Below are 19,293 nucleotides of genomic sequence, written 5' to 3' on the forward strand. Positions count from 1 at the left end.
TTAGGGTAGCGTATAGCGACATCTACCTATAATAATGCATATTAGTAGGTTGCAGGTTCGAGTCCTGTCGGAAGTATGAATTTTTCCATTTTTCCTTTAAAAATATGTAGTATCGGTCGCAGACGTTTCTGCATGATGAAAAATAAATCCATACTAATATTATAAATGGAAAAGTGTATGTGTGTCTGTTTGTTTGTCCGTCCTTCACGGCAAAACGGAGCGACGAATTGACGTGATTTTTTAAGTGGAGAGTGTTGAAGGGATAGAGAGTGACATAGGCTACTTTTGTCTCTTTCTAGCGCGAGCGAAGCCGCGGACAAAAGCTAGTATATTATAATTATGTTTTAGTGTCTAATGTCAAATTTTAATTTTTGTTGAGCAATTTCTGTTACGCGTTTCGTTTTTTTGTATACTCGAACAGTTCCATGTGCTCTGTTTACCCCGTTTGTGAATACAGACGTGAGTTTAAGTGTTAAAAGTATTTTATTTTTGTACTTATTCTAGGTCTGCTATGGAACAGAGCAGCTCCTGCGTACAAGATTTTATCTGGAGGAAACGAAATTATACAGACTCGCTGGCTGACATGACTCTTCTCACGTGGCTGTTGGGTGAGTACCTGTTGCCCCTTTAGTACCGTTTCGTAACTAAAAATTGGTAACCAGATTCGAAGCGGGAAAAAAATCCCAATAGGGATGACGACTACATAAAAAAATGGCATTCTGTTTAGTCCGTCAGTTAGATCGTCCAAAAACACTGAATACGTATTTTTCGCTTTTTGTAATTAATGAAAAAATACAAAGATATAGAGCATCAAAGTTCCGGAGTGGGGGCGTGTGACGTCACTTCTAAGTAAAAATTGTACCTAGGCGTGACGTCACGCGAAACTTCAACGCACTGTACCGTCGTCATTTTTCGTTTACGAGAAAAAAGAGAAAATACGTGTCTAAAATTCTTTGATAATCTAACTGACGGACTAACTATTCGTAACAGGATTCAAATTGGGACTTTCCCAGTTACCGGTTTGTAACCACGTTTGGTAACCGGCTTTGAAACGGGAAAAAGAATCCCGTGTTGCAACTGGTTACAAAATGAGACTAAATCGTTACCGAGTCGTAGTCTTGGTTGGTAACCAGCTTCCAAACGGGAAAAAATCCCTTAAAGGGATAAGTTCGCCTTTGTACTGAAACTTTTTATTTTAAATATTATGTGCTGTATTCTTTTCCTGTACAATAAAGTGTTTACTTACTTACTTACTTAAATATCCCGTATTGTAACTGGTTACAAAATGGGATTTTTTTTTGCCGTCATGAATACATGATTTATTGTATTGTATTGTATTCGTTTATTTCAGACAAACAGTCCATATTGTTACATTATTTAAAAATTTACAAATTACACTTTTTAAAAATTAAAGTTATAAAATTCAATAATTCATTTAAAATCAAAAATACAATTAAAACAAAATTTAAATATGAATTAAATTCAAATTAAATTCAAAATTTCAAATTAAAAATTAAAATTTAGAATATTAATATGATATAATAAATAAAATATTATACTTATTCGAATAATGTTGACATTGAATAATTTTTAGGGTTCTGTAGTCAACTAGGTTGACGAAGAACCCTTATAGTTTCGCTCTGTCCGTCTGTCCGTATGTACACCGTCCTAGCTTCGATTTGGTAGAAACTCCGATCAATAACTCGGGCCCAATACGTAACCAGCTACAAACAGGGAATTTTGTATTCCCGTTCTGTAACCAGTTACAAAACTTAGTTACCAAAACTAACCTGTTCGAATCCTTGTTCCTGAGTCATGGACGTTTTCTATGTATATTGTATTTTGTATATTATATCAAAGTGGATCGAGTATTATAGAGAGTTACTGTCGAAGTAAAATGTGTAATCACAGTGTATAGACTGCCATCTCTTGACACAGGCTTAAAACTTTTGAACCCCAGTTTTGAAAATTTGGCCCATATTCTTAGCTTGATATGTGTTAAAATGTCAAATATTAATATTAGCGCCATCTAGCTGAGCGTACCCCAAAGGTGTAATGCCATCTAGGCCACCGTACCTTTTTCTGTATGGTACTGAGGTACGTTTTTGTCTTAGGCTTTATCTGTCTATACGGAGTTACATATGTCTTTGATTATATATATCGTTGTCTGAGTATCCGCAACACAAGCCCTCTTGAGCTTACCGTGGGACTCAGTCAATCTATGCAAGAATGTCCTATAATATTTATTTATTCTTGATTGGTTGGTTGGTGGCCCCCGTGTGGTGATGGGTTAAGAATTTCACCACCCCCTTTCTTCCCGTGGATGTCGTAGACGTCGACTGTGGGATATGGGATAAATTGTGGCGTAGGCGAGAGGCTGGCAACCTGTAACTGCGATGTCACAATTTGGATTTCTTTCAACCCCTTTTTGCCAGGAGTGGCACAGAAACTTAGTAGTTCATGTGCTCTGCCTACCCCATGGGATATAGGCGTGATTATATGTATGTATGTATTCTTGGTTTGTACAGGTCTGGGCGACCGTCATCTCCAGAATATAATGTGTTCTCGTGACGGCTCGGTGCGGGCTGTGGACTTTGGAGATGTGTGGCGGCATTCTGAACTGCCCGCCAGGCTGACTAGGAACTTGCTGGCAGTTGCAGACATACCAGGTACTGTACTCATAGGTAGGGGAGACCGGGGCTAGTTGACTATAGGGGTAGGTTGACTAACAACGGTGGTCCACAACCGTGTTCCCGAAACCCCGCCCAAGGCGAGCTTCGGAACACCCCAGGGGATTTAGTCCGTGGGAGTCGGACATACCCACTTGGTTCTCCCGGGCCAGTGGGATCCATAACGGATTCCCACTGGGTAAACAAAAAAAAAAGGTTGACTATAAAAAAAAATGAGCCAAAAATCAAACTTGAGTCAACATTTATTTATTTCAACGACCGGTCTGGCTCAGTCGGTAGTGATCCTGCCTGCTGAGCCGCGGTCCTGGGTTCGAATCCCGGTAAGGGCATCTATTTGTGTGATGAGCACAGATATTTGTTCCTGAGTCATGGATGTTTTCTATGTATATAAGTATGTATTTATCTATTTAAGTATGTATATCGTCGCTTAGCACCCATAGTACAAGCTTTGGTTATTTAGTTTGGGGCTAAGTTGATCTGTGTGTCCCCATGATTTATTTATTTATTTTATTTATTTATCCCCGTGTGGTGACGGGTTGAGAATTTCACCACCCCCTTTCTTCCCGTGGGTGTCGTAGAAGGCGACTGTGGGATATGGGTTAAATTATGCGTAGGCGAGAGGCTGGCAACCTGTCACTGCAATGTCACAGTTTCGTTTTCTTTCAACCCCTTATTTGCCAAGAGTGGCACTGAAACCTGAGTAGTTTCATGTGCTCTGCCTACCCCTTCATGGGACACAGGCGCGATTGTATGTATGCATGTGTATGTTATTTATTTATGTATAACTAATTGGTTACTTGCAGTGCTGGAAGCTCGTTTGCAGTCATCGCTTGGAGCCATGCGGGGTTCGGTCATATTGCTTGAAGCCACCATTCGTGTCGCGTTCCATTGGATGCCAGATATTGACGATCAGGTAAAGTTGTTGGTCTTAATTTCTAGCTTTAAGGTTCATATCTGCAACACTAAAACAAATTAAACATGTAAAATCGGGTCACTCGCGTAAAATTGTCGAAGATCGCTCGACATGTTTCGCTCCGTAACGAGGAGCATATTCATTGACCGCGTGCGTCGGGATAGCATCGGCATCGCACGCGCTCGATGAAAATACTCCTCGTTATGGAGCGAAACATGTCGAGCTATCATCGACAATTTTACGTGAGTGACCCGATTATACATTTGACGACCGGTTTGGCCTAGCGCGTAGCGACCCTGCCTGCTAAGCCGTGGTCCCGGGTTCGAATCCCGGTAAGGGCATTTATTTGTGTGATGAGGACAGATATTTGTTTCTGTCATGGATGTTTTCTATGTATATAAGTATTATACATATCGTTGTCTGAGTACCCACAACACAAGCCTCCTTGAGCTTACCGTGGGCCTCAGTCAATCTGTGTAAGAATGTCCTATAATTATAAACGGAAATAGACACCATACACTAAAGAAAAAGCGATCAAGCCCACTGGTTGTCAGGAGATATGGAAACGACCATTACCGAGCATAAACCAATTTATTCATACATAGCTTAGTCTACCCACATTGTTATGATTATCAAGATACCTACAACCCCCTTGTTACAAAAGAAATTAAATTGTACAAGATAAAACATCTTAACTCATCATCTCACCTTAAATTTTTAATTTTAATTACAATAGTTAGGTAGGTACATTGTTTTGGCAACAAAGTATTGCGAATAATTGATTTCATCTAATTTTAAGGATAATTGCTTCACTTAGGTATTATGCATAACATAATCAACTAGAAACATAATTAGGTATTTAAATTGATTACCTTTTTTTTTTATCCACTGATTATTGTGAACATTGTCGGAGATCAAAATGTGGATTATTTATCTGACAACAGTTCGAAACGGCAGGTTGACGATATACTTGCTTGTTTTGGATGTATGAATACTGTAACATTCCCTACTCGAGTAACTGACGATAGCGCGTCATCCATTGATTGTGGATTAGCGAACCACGCACGCGACTGCCTAACTGTATCGCCAGTGGACACTGTCATAAGCGATCATAGCGCGCAGCGGTATGTGTTTACTTTGAAAAGTGAGGTTCAAAAGTCCAAAGCAAGTGAGATATTTGAACGCCGATTATTTAATACTGAATCTATTTATTCATTTTATACTGACATATCTTATTATAATTTTAATTTTATTTATGATGATAATATTGACATTAATTCTAAATTTGACAAATTATTTAATATATTGACATATTACATAGATTTACATTTTCCTGTTAAACAATTAAGGTCCAAAAAGAAATCACCTGTTCCGTGGGCGACTGACGAGCTGTTTGGATACATGCAAAAACACCGCGATCTGCACGCACTACGACGTCAATATCCGCACAATACTATCATATCGGACTGCATAGATCATTACGCGAAACTTATCAAGTCTGAGACGCTCCGCGCTAGACAAAATCACATTGAAACCAGACTAGCGGAAACAATGAATCCCTCAAAAGAGTTGTGGAAGATTGTGAATGAGGAGATAGGTAAACAATCTACCTCTCAGTCGGTCTGCATAAAAAATAAAGACAATGGTGCATATATGTCCCATGCGGACATTCCAAATGCTTTTAACTCGCACTTTTTAAACATCGCCAAAATACATGCAGTAAGCAACGATGAGCACCTATCCAAGCAGTACGTCAGTGGGCACTTGGGCAACACTGATATACCGTCCTTCGCATTCCCTATTGTTACTCGTGACCTTCTGGATAAAACCATAAAGTCAATGTTAAGGACCAGTACCACTGTAGACGTATATGACATATCTTTAAATATATTAATAAGTATCTGGCCTATTCTATCTGACATATTAATAGTTTTAGTTAATGACATGTTTCAAATTGGAATATATCCGAATGTACTTAAAAATACACGTGTGTGTCCGGTCTATAAAGGAAAGGGTGACAAGAGTGATGTAAACAATTACAGGCCTATAACTATAGTACCTACAGTGTCAAAAATTGTTGAGTCAATTTTGTCGTCTTCCTTAATGTCGTACCTGGAACATAATGCATTGCTGACCGATAACCAGTATGCCTACAGACAAAAACGCTCCACTACTACAGCAGCACACAAAATCGTTGACTGCATTTTGACTGGATTAGATGATAAGTACAAGATGGCTGCCATACTGTGCGATTTGTCTAAGGCTTTCGACATCATTAGTCATAAACTACTTTTAAATAAATTAGCAATGTATGGCATAAATGGTTCCGCACATAAATTGCTTGCATCATTCTTGTCTGACCGTCAACAAGTAGTTAAGATGCCACTAAATGGCCAGAGGCATGTTTCAGAGACTGGCTACATTAATTTAGGCATTCCTCAAGGGTCGGCGGCCGGAAATACGCTATTTTTATTGTTTGTGAATGACTTACCCTCTGCCATCACAAATGGACTGTCAGTGTTATTTGCAGACGACACCACTGTAGTTGTTAAGGCAAAAACACACGCGCAGTTGGCCGAGGGAATAAATGAAGCTTGTGACCAATTACAGACATGGTTCTCATCAAATGGCCTACTGTTAAACATAACAAAATCCAATGTCATGATGTTCTCGGGCCGCAACACCACGGTACCGCCATGTATCAGTAGCTGCCCAATGCCGTTATGTAACGAAGTAAAGTTTCTGGGTTTTGTACTTGACTCGAATCTGAATTGGAAGTGCCATGTCGATCAGCTTTGTAATAGGTTGAGTAGTTCTATATTTGCGTTGAAAAAACTACAACCTTTGATATCAAGGAAGTCGCTTAAAAACGTCTATTTTTCACACTTTCACTCCTTGATGTCATACGGTACACTGATTTGGGGAAATTCAACAGATGCCAAGAGAGTATTGATTCTCCAAAAACGTGCCATCCGTTTACTGGCTGGGGTTGAACAAAGGTGCCACTGCAAAGAACTCTTTAAAAAGTATTCCATAATGACGCACTTTTCCCTATACATGTTTCAAGTTTTGATGTTCGTAAGAAGAAACTTGTCTACGTTCAAACGTGTCGAAGTTATAGGCAAACAGATAAGATCCACGGGAAGACTGCGAACAGTGCCGCGTCGCATGGCACTTTCATGCAAGAATCCACGAGTGATAGGCCCTACCTATTACGAACGCCTACCCGCCGAATTAAGAACTGAAATCTCTGACGAAGCATTTGAACTTCAACTGAGGAACTTTTTATTGAAAAATCCATTATATTCGGTAGATGAATATATGGAATTAAAATTGTAATAATTTACTTGACATTTTGAACTATTATTATTACCAATTGCTCATAATTTCATTTTAATATGACGATCATTATGAGATACCTAACTATTAGACTTTTAATTTGACTTGTGCTATATTATTTATTTAGTTTTAATGACGGTGGTTTTGAAAACCACATTTACAAATTGTTAATTTAATAATTTCTATTGTTTTTGAGTATTATTGACGTTATATTATTGTATCTTTGCATGCCAAATTATTATAATTGACGATCATAATGTAAATTCATATAGGTTAACGTAGAATAATTTATACTGTAATTTACCATTATGAAATAAAAAAAAAACAAAACAAACAAAACATTTTCGACATTTTCACCCGCATGCTTTGGTGTTACATAATGTTAAAATATATTTATATATTACCAATTGTTTAAGTTACAACATGCATACCTAATAATGATTTATGATCGAATTTTCTAGCACTTAGTGTTATTTATTAAACATGTAGTTTTTTTTTTTTTTTGAACATACAAAATCAAATTCCAAATTCGTAAGTTTCTGACATAAGTCACATAACATGAATAGGTAGGTAATTAGGTACTTTTACTAGGCAATTCATCATTTGTTTACCAGTTTTACTACTACTAGGGTCGATTATTCACTTGTGGTACACCAGGTGCCGAGTATCCCCACCGATCAGGAGGCCTCACTGTCCTGCCAAAGCGAGAAACAAAGCAATCAGCTGTTTGCGATAACGGGCGGACACGTTCGACACTAGTTGTGGTACTGGAGCCACGCACTCGATTTGCCCCGGTGTGACCTGCTACTATATCGTCATACGGAAAGTGATCAACTGATTAATTTAGACGCGGCGCGGAGTCTAGTATGAGTTGTCTTCGATTTCGTCGTATTATCCTGCCCGTTTGCAGTTTTACTGAGTACGATCTAGGACCTACTAATGTTATGATTTCACCGTTACACCACCTACCATTATTACGAACTTTAACTAACGAGCCAGATTCTAACGGTCTTAGATTTTTACTCCCCCTGTCATAAAATTGTTTTTGTGACAATTGACGGTTTTGTAATTCCCGATGAATTTGACTGTTATCTATGGGTTTAGGTAACAGTCGTTCAGGCAGACAAGGTAAATGACTTCGTAGCTTCCTATTTTTTAGAATTTCTGCCGGAGACGGTAATTTGTCACTAATGGGTGTATTTAAATAATTTAAAAGAGCAAGTCTAAAGTCCGAGAAGTCTTCTGTGGTCTTGCGTAGTATTGATTTTATGGTCTGAATGGCCCGTTCAATTTGCCCGTTGGACTGTGAATATCTAGGTGATGACGTATGATGCTCAAAGCCCCACTCTTTACTAAAACTCTGAAATAATAACGATGAAAATTCCGGCCCATTATCCGAAAACACGATATCCGGTATTCCCTCTCTATAAAATATATTTTTTAAATGGTTGATCACATGAACCGACGTAAGCGACCGTAATTTTATAACCTCCACATACTTGCTAAAATAATCAATAATGCAAAGATAAGAGTTCCTGCCGTAGTGAAAAATATCAGTGCCGACCTTTGACCAGGGACGCGACGGAACATTATGTGGGGTCAAAGGTTGTTTGCTATTCTCTTTCCTATGCATAAGGCAGGGCTGACAATGGGAAATCATATCTTTGATCTGAGAATTCATGTTCGGCCAATGCATTATCTCCTTAGCTCTTAATCTGCACTTTTCCGCCCCTAGATCCTTTTCCCGTTTTAATGTGGTTCGCTTGTGCTCGCGACATTTCCGCTATTCTACTAATATCCATCGCTTTTGTCAGTGTGAGGTCACATTCGCGTAGTAACCGCTCTCTCAAAGCATCTTCAGTGATACCACATATCAACCTATCTTTAATGAGGTCGTCGTTCAAATCTCCAAACTCACAAGTTTTTGCCAACCTTTTCAGTTCAAAAGTATACTGCTCAATCGTTTCCCCGTCTAATTGATTTCGCATAAAAAACTTATGTCGTTCCATCGTTAAATTCTTCGTAGGTAAAAAATATTTATCAAATCTATCTAACAGGGCTTTTGTTATGGCAAACGATTCAGTGAATTGGTCATATACTTCTCTGCACTGTTCGCCAATAACATGCAGTAATATACTAAGCTGTACATCTTCGGTTTTTTTACCAAATTCACATGCTTTTGAATATGTTTCAAAAGATTTCCGCCATTTTGACCACTGCCTACTAAGATTGCCCGTAGTTACACTCGCCATATCGTTCTCAAAACAAAACGGAGATGGAGGTTTAAGTGTCGACTCCATCGCAAATCAGTCACAGTTTATTTTTTACACTAAATAAGTGGGCAAATCACGAAATTTCACACTTTAAACTATTAAAACCGACTGCGCCATGTCAGGAGATATGGAAACGACCATTACCGAGCATAAACTAATTTATTCATACATAGCTTAGTCTACCCACATTGTTATGATTATCAAGATACCTACACTGGTGGCGAAGCCGGGAATCGAACCCGGGTCTCCAGCTATCGCGGCTGACGTGCTCAAACCGCTACACCACCCCGACCGCCGAGGTACCCGTCGAAATTTCTCTAGTGTATGTTATCTCTGAAGGCTAGGCGCCTTTGACCAACTCTAAGGGCGAGCAATTTGTGCTTGCACCTCCTATATGAATCCTTTTGCAGGATTACGATATAGCGAGACAGATGGTGCTGCCATCTATCGATCAAATAAAATGTAGGAACAGTATAGCTATGTCAGCTCATATTCAAGTACGTGCGCACCGCGATATGAGCTGACTAGCCAAAAGCAATATCCTTTCAATGTGAGAACGAGACGCCAGTCTCACTCCGACCATTGTAACGTTAACTGGTTATTTTAATATACGGAGTTAATTATAAAGTGCTTATTATTCCACACCAATATATCACCTCTTATAATATAGAAGTGCAGACAAATAACTTCTAAAGTGGTGACCTCCCGACGTGAATCAGTGGACGATCAGTGAATAATAAAAACAGTTAAAGTGATTAAAAATGAGTCCGGATCCCAATAAATTAACTTCGGGCAGTGAGACTCAACCGGGCGCGGACAATGTACCAGCAGCAGAAACGACCGATGTGGTAGCCATTTCAGTGTCGAGCCGGATACCAGATTTCTGGGTGGACCAGCCCAGAGTTTGGTTCATCCGGACGGAAGCAGTATTAACACCACAGCGGATAGGGGACGACGCCAAATTCGACATGGTGGTGTCAAAGCTACCAAAGGATGTAATACTGCGGCTGGCAGATTTTCTAACTAACCCGCCCGCCACCAACCGATATCAGGAGCTTAAGGCGAAGCTCTTGAAGATGTTGGAAGATTCCAAAAACAGGCAAGTAGAGAAGGTCCTCGGGGAAATGGACCTGGGCGATCAAAAACCATCCCAGCTATTGGCCAAGATGCGCAACCTGGCTAAGGACAGCTTCCCCGATGCCACACTGAGAATAATGTGGCAGAATCACCTACCTACGGCAGTGCGCGCAGTTTTGGTAGCATCCAGGGAGAGCGATCTTGACACACTGGCCAACATCGCCGATGACGTATCGGAAGCCACTAGAATCCCTAACGTGGCAGCAGCGGCAGTACCACAGAGTCAGGCGCACAGAGCCGCAGCGAACACCTCAGGAACCGCAGATACAGCAGTGATACTCGCTGAGATTGCCAAGTTAAGCGTCAGAATGATGGACTTGGAACGGGCAAGGCCAAGAGGTCGCAGTTACGGAAGGAGAGGACGCGGAGGTCGTTCAGCGTCCAGACCAAGGAGTACGTCACGCCACCGGAACCAAGCCGAGAGGAGACCAGATTGGCTTTGTTACTACCATTTCCGATTCGGTCCCGCCGCCACCAAATGTCGCCAACCCTGCGCATGGGTACTCAACCAACAGGAAAACTAGCGGAGATAGTACAGAGTGCGACTAGGACGGAGATCTGTACTATCAAACCAAGCCGTCGTTTATGCGTAACAGACTTAAACACTGGACTGCATTTTTTAGTGGACACAGGTGCTGACATTTCCTTATTACCAGTGCAGAACAAACAACGTGCGGGTGAGTGCTCTGATCTAAAACTGTTTGCAGCAAATGGCTCAGAAATCAAAACATACGGTGTTAAAGTTTTAACGTTAGATTTAAGGTTACGTAGACCGTACAAATGGGAATTTGTTATAGCCGACGTTAAACAGCCAATACTGGGAGCCGATTTTTTGAGTCATCACAAGTTAGTAGTAAATTTAACTGATCGCAAATTGCATGATCTGGTGACTTTTCTTAATATAACCGCACCGACCGTACGTAGCAACCAACCAACTATTAATACTGTCAATGGTAACCACCCGTATCATGATTTGTTATTGCAGTTTCCTAGCATAACAAAGCCACCGACATACAAGGAAACACCCACACACAATGTGGTACACCATATCGAAACGACGGGTGCACCAACATTCGCGCGGGCTAGACCATTACCACCTGACAGGTATAAAAAAGTTAAGGAGGAATTTCGTCGTATGCAAGAGTTAGGCATTTGTAGGCCTAGCAAAAGTCAATGGGCCAGTCCTTTAACGGTTGTAACAAAAAAGAACGGCGAAATTCGCCCTTGCGGTGATTATCGTGCCTTAAATGCACAAACTAAGCCTGATAGATACCCAATACCGAGATTACATGATTTTACGTTCATATTGGCAGGTAAAAAGATATTTTCCAAGTTAGACATAAATAGGGCGTATCATTGCATTCCAGTAGCTAAACAGGATGTTGAAAAAACCGCCATAATTACCCCTTTTGGGTTATTTGAATTTCCAGTAATGTCATTTGGGCTTCGATGTGCTGCTCAAACGTTTCAGCGTTTCATGAACAGTTCAGTTCTGGAAGGTCTCGACTTCTTGTTCAATTACTTAGATGATGTTCTTATCGCGAGCGATAATGAGGCGCAGCATAGGGACCATCTTAGACTGGTTTTCGAGCGTTTCGACAAGTACGGCATAACGATCAATTTAGCCAAGTGTAGCTTTGGACAATCGAAGCTGGAGTTCCTAGGACATGAGGTAACTACCACGGGCATTAGGCCGTTAGAGGAGAAAGTGCAAGCCATAGTCGACTACCCAAAACCACAGAACGTAGAACAATTACGTAGATTTTTAGGAATGCTAAACTTTTATCGCTCTCACGTCCCTGGAGCAGCGAACATGCAGGCTAAACTCGACCGATATTTAGTTAACGCGACAAAGCGAGACAAGACCCCTATAATTTGGACGAGCGAGACCGAAGAGGCGTTCGAGCAATGTAAAATGGGCCTTAAAAAAGCCGTTACGTTGTCCCACCCTCGGTCCGACGCAGTCTTAGCCTTAATGTCTGACGCGTCAACTACGTCAGTAGGATCAGCTTTGAATCAATTGATTGACGGGAAATGGGAACCCTTAGGTTTCTTTTCAAAAAAATTGACTAAAGCTCAAAAAAGTTATTCTGCATATGATCTCGAACTATCAGCTATTTACATGTCACTGAAACATTTTCGTAAATCATTCGAAGGTAGGCCGCTGATAATTTACACGGACCATAAACCCTTATGTAGAGCATTCGAAAATATAGGCAAGAATAATAACGAAACACCAAGACGAACAAGGCAACTATTGTTCATTAGCGAATTCAGCACTGACATCCGGCACATAAGTGGGAAAGAGAACGTTGTTGCTGACACACTCTCTCGCATAAAGACCATTGTTTGCCCCACATCACTTGACTACGCAGAACTCGCCGACGAGCAAGCAAAAGATGAATGGTTAAAAAACATGACGCAATCGGATCAGCACGACGGAAATAGCAATATAAAATTAAAACTAATAGCGATACCTACATGTAGTAAATCTGTCTATTGTGAAATTTCTTTAGAAGAAGCAAGACCGTATTTACCACAAAAGTTTAGACGTACAGCATTCGAAAGTGTGCACAACTTAAGTCATCCTGGAACGCGTGTTACTCGTAAGCTAGTTACAAAGAAATTCTTTTGGCCTAGCATGAACAAAGACGTAGTTAATTGGGCAAGATGTTGCATCGCTTGTCAGAAATCAAAAATTAATCGTCACACGATGTCTAAATTAGGAACGTTTGAAGATGCCGACCGTATGACACATATCCATGTAGACCTAGTCGGACCCCTTCCGACATCTCCACATGGAAACCGTTACCTAGTTACAATAATAGATAGGCGTACATGTTGGCCGGAAGCATTTCCCATACAGGATATGACAGCAGAGGTTGTAGCCAAAACTATATTCGACGGTTGGATCGCACGTTACGGTTGTCCGACCAGACTTACGACAGACCAAGGACGCCAGTTTGAAAGTAACTTGTTCGAGCTTATGAAACTGTTAGGCATAGATAGAATTAGGACCACACCGTTCCATCCCCAGAGCAATGCTAAGGTGGAAAGATTCCATCGCACCCTTAAAGCAGCCCTTATGGCTAGAATGGACAACGGCTCTTGGGAAAACGAATTGTCTACTGTGATGCTTGGCCTGCGTGCCGCAGGACGTAGCGATAACGGCGTAAGCGCCGCAGAAATGATGTTCGGACGGGCACTACGGTTGCCCGGAGACTTTTTCAGCACACAGTCAAACGAACCTAGCGATCCTTGTAGTTTAGTTGACAACATTGGCGATACAATAGCTCAATACAAACCGATAACTATTGGTTCTCGCAATAACCGTACTCTATTTGTTCACAAAGAGTTGCAAACTTGTGAATATGTTTTCGTACGAGACGATACCGTGAGGAAATCTTTACAACCACCGTATATGGGACCATTTAAAGTTCTAGAAAGAGACGATAAAGTATTTCTCATCCAATTTCAAAATAGGCAAGCTCGCATTTCAATTGATAGGTTGAAGCCAGCTCACGTTTGGAATGATGACGTCAACGATAGCGTGAACCTACGTAAGGTAAGCGACTCCACTACAACGCAGAGCGAAAGCGAAGCTAACTCGAAACCGCGGACCACTAAAAGTGGTAGGGTTATAAATAAACCTGTAAGGTTTTTAATCGATGAATAAGAGAACGTGACATTCGGGTCCGCTACTGTGTTTAATTTAGCATCTCCTGGATGGAGCCTGGACCCCGGGAGCAGGAAGTTTTTTCCTGTTTTCCGAAAAGTAGCATCGGTAGTTTATCTCTCGAGAGGGAAGACTACGTTCAAACTCATTACACCGGTATAATCAGCTTCAAGTCGGACTCTGCAACATGATGTTCCGCACCCTAGTTAGGAAATCAGATACTTTAAGTTTTAAGTTGAACTTTACGTCAGTAACGGGACTTATATTACATACGAACGGTCAAAACAGACATTATCCGTCTTATTTATCATAGTAAGGCAATGATGTGATGTTGTTTTATAGCAAAGCATAGCGGTTACAGTACTGGCTGGGTAGCATTAGTCATGATGTCGTAAGTGTTTACGTTATGTATAACAGCATAAAATGCTGAAGAGATTGTATTGTGAAAGTATGAACTTTGATCACAGAATTATTTTTGTACTAATTTAAATGAATTTTGCAATGTATGTGTTACTAATATATTGTCTTATAAATATGTATTTGTGTCAACTATAAGCAATTGTCGTAAAATATTGGTACTAACAACACACAACGTGTGTCATATATTTATCGTGTAATAAAAGTAAATTTTGAATATAATTAAAATGGGCTATGCACAGAGCAAAGAGGATGGTTCACATAACAGTATTGCAATTGCTGAAAAAAAAATTAATAAAATAATTTGATTTATTCTAGAGATGGGCCGAATATTCGGTAAATATTCGGTATTCGGCATATTCGGCAAGTTTTTCAATGTTCGTATTCGGCCGAATAATTCGGTTGCTTTGCCGAATATTTACCGAATAAACAAAGTAAAAAGTAATGAAGATCTTACGTATTCCTTTGGATAACAAGCTCCTATTTTAGTAGCTTTCTAAGGAACTACTAAAAAGAGATAAATTGCCTATGCGTCAAACTACAAATACAAAGTTGAAAAAACCGTAGCTTAAGAGTTGAGAAGAGTTTAGAGTTGTTTTAACTAAGTTTTAATCAAATCCAATAAATCGTAATAACGTATGTAGTTCTAGTAGCATATGTAACCATTATCAATCATTTAATAGTTTTAATCTTAACATCCGCTTTCTAAATATGGCGTAACCGAATATTCGGCCGAATGTTCGGTTCGGTAAGAGCTGAACCGAATGTTCGGCTGAATATTCGTATTCGGCAAAGTCCATATTCGGCCCATCCACAGATGTCATATATACCATAGATCAAGTAAACGTATCTACTTAGCGTGTCAAATGAACTCAGTGAAATCCACTGAGTTGTCCGTCTTTACTCGCAGCTTGCAGCTTTCGGGCGTCAATTTTTGTAAGTTGAAGTCAACCAAAACATAAAAAATGCCTCGTTACGTGATATTCAATTGCAACAACACAAAAATTATGAACAATCAAGAGCCTGAGACATATTTAAAATTACAGGCAAGAATCAACTTCAGTACAAAAATTGACACGCTCGGCCCCTATACAAATATATGAATTTGTTTCTTCTAGTGGGCCCATCTCTAATTTATTCCCTACATCGAATGTCCTATAATATTTATTTATTTTATTTTACAGGTGCGTCAAGTACGCGGCATCCTTCGCGGTGAAATGTCATCGTACGACATTAGTCGTCACGTCACGGACCGATCCCAACTCAAATATAAAGACAAGTACTTACAAATCTTGGATCGGACGCTCGGAGACTCTCATAGAGAGCTGTATACCGTTGAAGAACAGGTAATATAAAACTTTTATATCTCTACAATCATACTATTATAAAATGACATTTATTAAATTAAATTAATATCTATATTAATAACTTGACCAATTAATTAATGCAGCGATTTTGACTTTGATGATGATGACATTGATATTGACTTATGTAATGTATAACCTAAATTAAGTTAAATATTGTGTGCCCTTACAGGGTGTCATGAACTGGAATCAAATGTAAACTAACACCTTATTATATATTTAAAGTCACACACAGGTCGAACGCGATTAATTAACATTATTTTTACCTTTTTTCCCAACGTTGCTGGGACGTCAGTCTTCCGCGACCACGGCCAGTGCAACCTGGCCGAAACGTTGGGAAAAAAGGTAAAAATAATGTTAATTAATCGCGTTCGACCTGTGTGTGACTTTAAATATGTGTACAAAGCGCGAGAACTTAAAGTGTTATAACACCTTATTATGTACATGACAATGCAATATTAAATAAATGACTAAATGACTAAAAAACCTAACCACAAAATTGAAATTTTGAAAAAACCCCCGACCGCGACATAGTAGACCGATTTTCATGAAACATGGTTAAGAACACTCCCGACTAACTCAGCTTTCAGACAAAAAAAACTACATCGAAATCGGTTCATCCGTTCGGGAGCTACGATGCCACAGACAGACACACACACACACACACAGACAGACAGACAAACAGACAGACAGACACGTCAAACTTATAACACCCCTTCGTTTTTGCGTCGGGGGAAGGTTAAGGTTAAGGAAATAAATATTATAGGATAATCTTACCCAATCCATACTAATATTATAAATGGAAAAGTGTGTGTGTCTGTTTGTCCGTCCTTCACGGCAAAGCGAAGAGACGAATTGTCGTGATTTTTTAAGTGGATATAGTTGAAGGGATGGAGAGTGACATAGGCTATTTTTTGTCTCTTTCTAACGCGAGCGAAGCAGCGGGGGCAAAAGCTAGTACATAATATACTAATACCAAAGACCATATAATACGGAACTGACAAAGCTTATTAGGCTTAAAACTAGATGGCGCTGTTTCGCAGCCTGGAAGTGGCCAAAATCATATTTTCCCCGAATATTTTTGCCTTTTTTAGGGTTCCGTAGTCAACTAGGAACCCTTATAGTTTCGCCATGTCTGTCTGTCCGTCCGTCCGTCCGTCCGTCCGTCCGTCCGTCCGTCCGCGGATAATCACAGCAACCGTTAGCACTAGAAAGCTGAAATTTGGTACCAATATGTATATCAATTACGCCGACAAAGTGCAAAAATAAAAAAAGGAAAAAAATGTTTTATTAGGGTACCCCCCCTACATGTAAAGTGGGGGCTGATATTTTTTTTCATTCCAACCCCAACGTGTGATATATTGTTGGATAGGTATTTAAAAATGAATAAGGGTTTACTAAGATCGTTTTTTGATAATATTAATATTTTCGGAAATAATCGCTCCTAAAGGAAAAAAAAGTGCGCCCCCCCCTCTAACTTTTGAACCATATGTTTAAAAAATATGAAAAAAATCACAAAAGTAGAACTTTATAAAGACTTTTTAGGAAAATTGTTTTGAACTTGATAGGTTCAGTAGTTTTTGAGAAAAATACGGAAAACTACGGAACCCTACACTGAGCGTGGCCCGACACGCTCTTGGCCGGTTTTTTATTTTTAATAAGAACAAATGACGCTTCTTAATTTAATATTATGATATCACGTCAGTAGACATTTTAAAAATAAATACATTTGTAGCAAAGAGGATCGAGTATTATAGAGAGTTACTGTCGAAGTAAAATGTGTAATCACAGTGCATAGACTGCCATCTCTCGACACTGGCTTAAAACTTATGAACCTCAGTTTTGACAATTTGACCCATATTCTTAGCTTGATATGTGCTAAAATGTCAAACATTAGTATTAGCGCCATCTAGCTGAACGTACCCCAAAGGTGTAATGCCATCTAGCCCACCGTAGCTTTTTCTGTATGGTATTGAGGTACGTTTTTTTCTTAGACTTTATCTGTCTATACGGAGTTTTATATGTCTGGTTTATGGTATACACCCTGTTTTTATTGAATTCCGTTAACTTTAAGGGAAGGTTCTTTAGTTCAAATACAATTCATTTCTCTAAGAAACTTACGTCTTAACTCTTACGGTAATCGAGTTATTAACCTTTACCAATTCCTAATGTTATTTGTTTTGACATGTGCCGTCAATCACTTGACACTAACTTGAATGTTCCTAAGGGTCTCTCACACTAATAAATTCATTTATTATGTACTAGCTTTTGCCCGCGGCTTCGCTCGCGTTAGAAAGAGACAAAAAGTAGCCTATGTCACTCTCTATCCCTTCAACTATCTCCACCTAAAAAATCACGTCAATTCGTTGCTCCGTTTTGCCGTGAAAGACGGACAAACAAACAGACACACACACTTTCCCATTCCCATTTATAATATTAGTATGGATAAAAATTATAATACAATTTTTTTGCGAATTTAACTAAAACTTATATACAGGATGGTTCCTGATAATGAACCTAGCTACGTGTCGAATTTAACGGAAAACAAAAACAACACGGTGTATATTAACGTGAGTAGATCCGTACATTAAAATACGTTTTATTACTTTTCAGATCTCCTGTTTGCTGCGGCACTGCACTTCTCCGGAATTACTAAGCGTGGTCCGTGCCGGCTGGGAGCCATGGGTCTAATTTAAAATTAAAATTATGGAAAAAACCCGGAAATAATGAACCGATTTTCATGAAACATGGCTAAGAACACTCCCGACCTGTGCTCCCGACTAATTCAGCTTTCAAACAAAAAAAAACTAACTAATACTAACTCGCTTCACGGTTAGTATTCCAAAAATACGCACTAAGCGTTTCGCTTCAACATTTATTTTGCTAACCGCCAAGGAGTGGAATGTCCTGCCTGAGTCTGTGTTCCCACATGAGTACAATCCAGGTCTCTTTAAAGCAAGAGTAAATAGGTATCTCATAGGTAAGCGTGCTCCACCGCAGACCGCATCATCACTTACCATCAGGTGTGATCGTGGTCAAACGTCTACCTATTCATAATAAAAAAAAAAAAAACTAAATCGGTTCATACGTTCGGAAGCTACGATGTCTTTACCTTACTTAAAGGTGTCAATTATTGACTACATTATACACACAATTATTTCATCAAGAATATCAGTAAAGGATTCGTCCAAAGAATAATAGCATTTTTGTTGTAAAAGTGACTTGATGTTTTTATATTATAATTGAGATATTTCCTGTGAATTTAAAATATGAAATAAACATGAAACAGCTGTTGAAATATGAAATAAAAAGCATGTATTAATAAAAAAAATGTATTTTATTTACAAAGATTAGATCAAGAAAAACGTATCTACTTAGCGTGTCAAATGAACTCAGTGAAATCCACTGAGTTGTCCGTCTTTACTCGCAGCTTGCAGCTTTCGGGCGTCAATTTTTGTAAGTTGAAGTCAACAAAAACATTAAA

General features: G+C 39.4%; 1 protein-coding gene across 1 annotated transcript in view; it reads left to right on the forward strand.

The window, feature by feature from the left end:
• The window catches only part of LOC125239617, a 97,378-nt gene extending 78,860 nt beyond the window's left edge, over positions 1-18,518 (forward strand). The window contains exons 38-42 of the mRNA XM_048147229.1: positions 505-608; positions 2,529-2,669; positions 3,494-3,603; positions 15,630-15,791; positions 18,423-18,518. Coding sequence (XP_048003186.1) covers positions 505-608; positions 2,529-2,669; positions 3,494-3,603; positions 15,630-15,791; positions 18,423-18,500 — 595 coding nt within the window. The 3' untranslated portion in view covers positions 18,501-18,518. The remainder of the gene's footprint in view (positions 1-504; positions 609-2,528; positions 2,670-3,493; positions 3,604-15,629; positions 15,792-18,422) is intronic.
• The last annotated feature ends 775 nt before the right edge of the window (positions 18,519-19,293 follow it).

This window comes from Leguminivora glycinivorella, chromosome 26 (assembly GCF_023078275.1).
Source record: "Leguminivora glycinivorella isolate SPB_JAAS2020 chromosome 26, LegGlyc_1.1, whole genome shotgun sequence".
NCBI lineage: Eukaryota > Metazoa > Arthropoda > Insecta > Lepidoptera > Tortricidae > Leguminivora > Leguminivora glycinivorella.